This window comes from Octodon degus, unplaced genomic scaffold, assembly GCF_000260255.1.
Source record: "Octodon degus isolate 3935 unplaced genomic scaffold, OctDeg1.0 scaffold00162, whole genome shotgun sequence".
NCBI lineage: Eukaryota > Metazoa > Chordata > Mammalia > Rodentia > Octodontidae > Octodon > Octodon degus.
Window position 1 is genome coordinate 2,869,736 of NW_004524738.1, and position 7,766 is coordinate 2,877,501.

The window sequence follows — 7,766 nt, forward strand, 5'->3', positions numbered from 1 at the left end:
CTCCCACGGCACAGTGTATCCCCTTCCACATCCCTGGCAGGGCTCTGACCTCTTCTCAGCCCCTCAATTCTAGGGCAGCATGATGAGAACAGACTGAGATAAAACTTCAAAGCGTGATCCAAGACACTACCCTAAGGTACCCCAGGGAGTCCACTGCATTTCTGAAATGTAATGACCCTTGACATGGGATGGCAGGAGAATTTTCACTAATTATCCTTGTCATCTTACAGGAAAAGACCATTAAGAAGATTAAGGGAAAGTATGCAGACAGGGCAGTTAAGTTTCTAAATATAAATGTTTTCTTTTAGGCAATAAAAGCAAAATGGAGTTTTTGGGAAACTCGATTCATAAAAGACCTTTGAAAAGAATCCAGACCAAAATCCTCCTGTATTTTTTTGCACAGAGAATGAATCTGCCCTTTAAAGAAATTCCTATTTCAACAGCCACAGCCTATTTTTCAAAATTCTGATGGGAACAATGATTTCACCTACAGAAACCTCAGGCTCAGTTTCATACTCAGTGCTACCAAACATTAGTCCACGCACTGTCCCAAGTAATATGAAATCAGAACGGGGAGAACTTACGCTAAGTGAGTCACACTTGCAGGCAACAAAGTCCACCTTTTCACCTGCTGTTCTGCGCTGCTGTGAAAGCCTCTGAAGAGAACCATGAGCTCAGCAGCCCTCTGCTCTCCACTACTTCACCATCTTCTACGCCCCAAGAGAACTTAGGCACCCTGTGTGCAGCGTCCTACCTCTGCAGGGAACAGCCGCACAGAGGGCAGGGCCACGGGCAAGGGCTGACCTCACTACACAGCCACACAGCCAAGGTTAGGGGAGAGTGGACAGCAGTGTACCTGCCCAGGCCTGGGGTGTCCCTTAGGCCACAGCCGTGTTTCCACATGCTCCCTCTGCCCACACTCGGAGGAAAGGATGGATGGAACACACCAGCATAAATAACAAGGAACACAGAAGTACAACACCACCAAAGTGCAGGTGCCAATCCCCAAGCAATGGCCCCCACCTCCGCCGGACTTGCCATCAAACCCCACCAAGGTCACATTGCTTTTCTCTTCATTTTTCTTGATTCGGAAACAAATCAGCAGGGAGGACAAGGCTCTTGTGGTTACAAATCAAAGCTGAAATGAGAGCAACAAAGTCCACTGATTATGTTTATCTTTTTCTAGTATAATATACAACCACACTACTGATCTTATAGCAACTGCAGTGGAAAGAAAAGACGAAGAATTAAGACAATCTGCTCCATTAGCATAAGATAGTAATTCACAGGAGTAAGAGGTGGATGTAGCTCAGTGGTAAAGAGCTTGCTTTGCATGAATAGCCTCCCTTGTCCCCCCAAAAGACTAGTTTTTACTTTTTTGGTGGCACTGGGGATTGTACATAGGGTCTTGCACATGCTAGGCAAGCACTGTACCACTGAACTATAACCCTAGTCCTTTTTAAAAAAATTTTTATTTTGAGAGAAGATCTCATCACGTTGCCCAGGGTGGACTTGAACATGAGATTCCCTTATGTCAGCCTCTGGAACAGCTGAGCTTACAGGTAACATTAATGAGTTTTGCTGAGTGTGGTGGCACATGCCTATAATCCTAGGACTCAAGAGGCTGAGGCAGGAGGATCACTATGAATTTGAGGCCAGCCTGTACTAAAGGCCAGCCTTGTGTCAAAAACAGAAGAACAAAAAGCATTAATGAGTCTCACAGTCAATATGAAACAAAGCATACACTAGAAAGAAATACACTTGACAGATGATATATAGAAATCCTGGCTTCTGCTTTATACTTGCATGTATATTTTATTTATTTATTTGTATTTAGGGCAGGGTCTGCAGTGTCTCACTGCATAGATTAGACTTTGTAGATCTTTTGGACTCCTATAGTGATCCTCCTGTTTACAGCTTCCCAAGTGCTGGGATTACAGGTGAGCGTGGCAGGCCTGGAGATCAACCTCCAGGCCCCTGCATCTACCTAAGCAGGCGCTTTAATCCACTGAGCTATTTGGCCAGCGCTGTGCATATATATTGTTTCCATCTGTGTGAGTTGCACAAATAAACTGTGGTCCCTGCAGGATGTCCGGAACAATTCATGGCTGGCCACTGACTGTTTCTTTATCATGCCCTCCCTGTTGCTAAACAGAACAGAGCAGGAAAAGTGCCAAGGGGTGTGTAGACTTCCTGCTGAGACAGTTCTGCCCCACCCATATCCCCACCTGTCCTGGGCTCCTGAGGTGTGGGGCAGGGGGAGGGCTATTCTCCCTCACAGAGGCAGACCAGCCACACTCAGAGGGTACAGCCCACAGAGATGGATGCAGGCCTGATCCAGGCAACCAGAGGCCCTGTTGTCTCTGGACTCACCTTAGGAGCAGCCTAATGCTATGCCTGAAGTGTGGTTCCAGCATGTTTAATCTTCTGGGGACTTCCTAGTAATGCAGCTACACTAGCTCTACCCATGTAGTAAATCACATTTTATTTTTTATCCCATTTCCCAAAATGACTCATATGCCTATTAAAAGTTTGTACATTGGGGCCAGGGAGATGGCTCAGTAGAATAAGCACTTGCCTGGCAGGTGCAAGGGCCTAAGTTCAATCTTTGGTTCCACCAGTTATGTATAATAAAAAGCCTAAGCCTGGGTATTTGGGGAGTTGCTATCAGGTCCTAATTCTGAATGGAAACCCAGGAAGGAACTGATAAGTTTGGAGGCAGACTTGTCCCTCAAGGGAGGGAGCTGTAGTAAGGAAAGTTCTCTTCTAGCTCTCTTCGTAGATACTTATGCAGTATGTGGATGGTTCTAGTTTACAGTCTGGAAAGGGTGGAGGAAATGTCAGCAGCACCGCAGAATTAACTGCTGCTACCACACCAAATGCCAGTCCAGTGCCATGCCTGTCTGTTGTACATGGTCCTGGGAACATGGCTCCTTCCTTACCTTTAGGTTCAAACGCTGGTAGTCACTGGCCTTGGGTCGCCGAGTGACTTTAGATCTTTTTCCTTCCAGGGCAAAAGCAATAATCTGGAAAAAAACAAAAACAAAAGGATTAAAGAGTGGCTCTGTAATTGATGTCTCACGCTCTAAAACTGGAGGCAGTCACCTGGCAGTATATTTGTTAACGATCCTGGTTAAAGAAAAAGGAGAACACCCACAGAATGGCCTAAACCTGTGTGTGGTGCTGGGTATCACATGCCAGCCAAGTATCCTACCAGGTGGGGTGCAACTCAATGGTACAGCACCTGCCTAACATCCTGGAGCCCTTGAGTTCAGTCCTTAGCACCCTACACACAAATAACACTGCAAGGCCAGTTGTGGTGGCAGACATCTGTAACCCTAGTGCCAGGAAGCTGAGACAGGAGGATCATTGTAAGTTCAAGACCAGCCTGGGCTGCAAAGTGAGCTCAAGGCCAACCTGAACTGCACAGTGAGATTCTGTCTCAAAGAGACAACCCTCCCCACCGACCCCCCCCCAAAAAAAACCTGTAATGATCTTAGGAATATGAGTCCTAATTATATCAGAATGCTGCTCAGAAAGAAATGTCAGATGGAAGGAAGCAGCCCTGGGCTCTAGCTTGGGGAAATCTGTTTCATCTGATCTAGGGTACTCAGGCAAAGACCTGCAAAGCACTACCCAGAGAGCATTAGCTTAAGTTATTCCTTTTTTTAAACAAATCATAATCAGTTGTTTCCTGTCTACACACATATCCGTCAGCCCCTTAGCTTTATCAACTGCTTCATTGTTGGATACTGGGATTAAACCTAAGGAATCACACTTCCTAAATCGGCACTCTACCACTAAGCTACATCACCAACCTAGGTTTTTTTGGTTTTTTTTTTCCCACAAATTTTGAGACATGCTCATTAAATTGCCCAGGCCGGCCTGGAACTTACATCTTCCTGTCTCAGCCTCTTGAATAGCTAGGACTGTAGGTGTGCGCACCACAATCCACTGTCAACTGCACTCTTAACTTCACTACTCTCATTATGACTTGGATGGACAAAGAAGGCACAGTTGACTACTGGTCTGCCCTCATTCTTTTTTTTTTTTTTTTTTTTTTTTTGCAGAACCAGGAACTGAACTCAGGCTCTTGCACTTGCCAGGGAAGCACTTATTCCACTGAGCCATCTCCCTGGCCCCTCTGCCATCATTCTTTACAGCCACAGGCCTGACAGCTATCATAAACTGAACTCTCCAGGTTTTTTTTTTTTTTTTTTTGCAAAGCTGGGAACTGAACTTACGCCCTTGCACTTGCCAGGAAAGCACTTATTCAACTGAGCTATTTCCCCAACCCCTTCTCCAGCTTTTTAGGAGAGGTTTATTTTTTGGTTTTGGTGCCAAGGACCGAACCCAGGGCTTCCAGGTTGCAAGGCAAACATTCTACTACTGCTGAGCCAAATCTCCAGCCCATGAACGCTCTAGCTTTAACCAAGCTGCTGAACCCATCTTCTAAATTCTCAGGGCTCGCACAGAAAAATGCAATCATTTAGACTAGTTGCTAAGGGACAGAGTATCACTTCACACCACGCTATTAAAGAAGTAAAAAAATGTGTGAGCTTGGTAATGTGGCAGATGCCTGTAATCCCAGCACTCTGGAAGACTGAGGCAGGTGGACTGCAGGTTTGAACCCAGTCCAGGCAATCAAACAATGCAGTAACTAAAAAAAGGTTGGGTTCGTAGCCCAGTGCGAAAGTCAGAGTTCAACCCCTAGTAAGGCCAAAACAAGAGAGATCTCATTTTAGGTCAGGTCATAACAATGTCCTAATTTGGCATCTAAAGTAGCACTCAGAGGAAACAGGTCACTTGATGAAATCATGTGATTTAGAAGAGGAAAGTGCCCTAGCAGGGTTTCTCAGAAGATCCACAGTGCTCACAGGCAGCTGAGTGATAAGACATCTGCCCATACCACCTTTTCAGGGTGAAGGGAATTTCATTTCTTTTTAAGGCTCTGGCTGACTTACCTTCCGCTTGTTGTGATAGGCAATATAGAGAACAGCAACAAGGATGGCTGCGGTCACCAGATATGCAAAGAAATGGCTGCTCTCTGCACTGGCACTGCTTCCAGGACTGTTCTTATAAAGGTCATCCTTCTCACTGTTCCCAGAATCCAACAACGTCTCTTCTCGGTTCTCATTGGAGGCTGGCCCTGACAGCTTTTCTTTCTCTTCTTCAAGAGGTGATCCCTCCTCCGGCCCTGCATCCCCTTCTTCAGGCTCCTTGAGCTCCACATCCTGAACAGTCTCTGAATACTTGTCGTCTCCCTCCTGCCCAGGAGCAGAAAGGTCAGAGTCCGCTGTCACTTCAGTGTTGGACTCATGAGGTGAGGTATTTCCTTTTTTAGGTGGTTGGGGTTTTTCCGGGGGCCCCTTGTTACCAGAGGGGTTGGTTATGGGTTTGGAGCTTTCTGGTGGGGACTGCTGCGCTGGGTCCAACCTGAGGGGCTCTTGTCCTGCGGGCTGTTGCTGCACCGCCGTCGTGTCATGGTCTTCTTTCTGCGGGGAATGCTGTTGATCCTCCGAGTTTTCCGGGTTTGGTTTCGAGTTTTTCGGGTTTGGTTTCGAGTTTTCTGGTTTGGGCTTCAGAGACTGCTTCGCCTCCGACTCGTCTGGGTTTGGATTCTGTGAAGGCTGCTGCGCTTCCGACGAGCCAGGGCGTTGCTTCGTGGCTGTCTGCTCCGGCGTGCCCTGGTCTCCGTGGTCAGGTAGTTGCCCTGACACCGATGGAGGGCGGGGCGGGGCCCCGGGGGAAGGACTGCAGGAGTCTTTGTTCGTAGAAGGCTGAGGTGTAGTTGGTCCTTTCCCAGTGGTGGGGCTCTGATTTTGTCCTGGCTTCAATGTGGGCGGCGGGGCTACAGAAATAGAAAAACCAGTAAGGCCTTCGGAGAGGCAGGCGGGGGCGGGGGCACGGGGGGCACGGGGAGCAGGGGACTCCATAGCGCTGAAGGGACCAAGGGCGATGGACGCACTCTCCGGGAAAGGGGAGAGGGAGCGATAGAAGTGGAGGGGTGTCCACGGCAGGAAGGCCAGGGTAGGTGGTGACTGGAGGAGCGAAGGAAGGTGACCGGCCTGGGGTCGAGAGTCGGAATGGGCGCGGCGGGGGGGGTTTCTTACCCTCCGCTGCGACACTCAGCAGGAGCAACGCGACGAAGAACCGCATCCTTCCCAGACTGCGCTTCCGCTCTCCGCTGCTCTCGCGAGAGCTCGCGCGGCCTCCGCCGAAGCACCGCCCCTTCCGGCGCGCGCCTTCCGGCCTGCGGCTGCGCCTGTGACGAGGCGTGACGCGCCGCGGCGCGGACGTCGGTCTCTGCTGGGCGTTAGCTACAGACCATACTCCGGTTTGATCGTCACTCTGCGCTTCTGGATGGCCCGCACAGTGCGGGCCTGGCACCCGATGCCAGTTCTCCGCCCCGAGCTCTGACCTCGCCATTTCCTGTGCCTTTCGCGCAGCACCCAAAATCCTCTGTGTTCGGGTGTTTTCCCATCTAAAAACGGGCATCATCGCATTGGTGGCGGCAGCCTGCGTCCTGGCTCTCCTCTTTCCCGACCTGGTGGAAATAGGTCGCCAAAGATCACTGGTAGGGCTGGCCAAATAGCTCAGCGGACTATACCGCCTGCAAGCTGCCGCAGGGACTGGGGGTTCGATTCCCTGGCCTACCGTGCCGGCCCCGTCCCCGGGGCGCGCTGATGCGGACCTGTAATCCCAGCCCTGGGGAGGCTGTAAACAGAATCAACGAGTCCGATTTAGTAGTGAGACCCTGAGCACCCTGTAGACCCTTCCCTAAAATACAGAAAATAAACAAAAAACATGACTTTAAAAGAAATACAGGGGCCGGGGAGATGGCTCAGTAGAAAAAGCACTTGCCTGGCAGGCAAGGACCTGGAAATAAAAGAAATATACATTAGAAAATTCTTGCCTTAGGCCCATGTCCACCTTACTGTTTATATTAGTTTATTGCATTTTTGTTTTTGTTTTAATACAGGGTCTCACTTCTCAGGCTGGCCTCAAACTTCTGTCATTGCTCCTGCCTTAACTTCCCAAGTGTGAGCTCACAGCCATACACCACCACACCTGGCTTGAAGTCATTTTGTGAACATTTGCCAGGCTAGATGTTTTGCAGAAAGATGTTTTTATTAGTTTTTATTTTTACTTTTTTTTTCACGGAATTGGGGATTGAACTCAGGCCCTTGCACTTGCCAGGCAAGTACTTATTCTACTGAGCCATCTCCCCAGCCCAAGATGTTTTTTTTTTTTTTTTAAATGATAGATTTTAACTGGGCTCTCCAGGAGACTGCGCTTTAATTTTAACTTAGGTTGAAAACCTACGTCCCAAATTCCAGAGAGGTTAAGTCAGGAAGATAGCTTGAGCCGGAAGTTCAGGGCCAGCTTAGGCAAGACCCACTCAACAGGGAAAAATGATAACGCATGGAGCATATAATCTAGTGAGGCACATATATATTAAAGTTGTGCATTGTGAAAATGGAAAGAATGGAAAGTCCGAGTCTGTTGAGAGGACCTTGTCGCTGAGGGCTACAAGCTGTGGGTGTCCCTGGTGAGGCTGAAGAAGATGAGGAAGATGAGCTTCCTCTGCTGGTGTTGCAGGCAGCTGAGTTAGACAGAAACATTATAGGCAGTCAGACAGTGCCAGGCCCTCAAGGAGACAAGATGGAAGACAAGGTGACTTTGCAACTTGGAAGAGACAGACACTCCCATATGGGCCACATCTCAAGACCAAGACAAAAAGAGGAAGCACAGCTACATACTTC

At 48.7% G+C, this 7,766-nt stretch overlaps 1 protein-coding gene across 1 annotated transcript; it reads right to left on the reverse strand.

Annotated features, from left to right (window-relative positions):
• Positions 1-1,056: 1,056 nt before the first annotated feature.
• Positions 1,057-6,217, reverse strand: Tgoln2 (trans-golgi network protein 2). The gene is made up of 4 exons (XM_023702959.1): positions 6,114-6,217; positions 4,965-5,851; positions 2,943-3,026; positions 1,057-1,138 (listed from the first exon to the last, which is right to left on the reverse strand). The coding sequence occupies exons 1-4, from the start codon at positions 6,157-6,159 to the stop codon at positions 1,133-1,135; spliced, it is 1,023 nt and encodes a 340-aa protein (XP_023558727.1). The 5' UTR covers positions 6,160-6,217; the 3' UTR covers positions 1,057-1,132.
• Between the last annotated feature and the right edge of the window lie 1,549 nt (positions 6,218-7,766).

Coding starts and splice junctions, on each gene's coding strand:
- Tgoln2 (XM_023702959.1), bottom strand. CDS start 6,159: ATGCGGTTCTTCGTCGCGTTGCTCCTGCTGAGTGTCGCAGCGGAGG. Junction 5,852..6,113: donor GCTGAGTGTCGCAGCGGAGG/GTAAGAAACCCC, acceptor CTATTTCTGTAG/CCCCGCCGCCCACATTGAAG. Junction 3,027..4,964: donor CCTATCACAACAAGCGGAAG/GTAAGTCAGCCA, acceptor GTTTTTTTCCAG/ATTATTGCTTTTGCCCTGGA.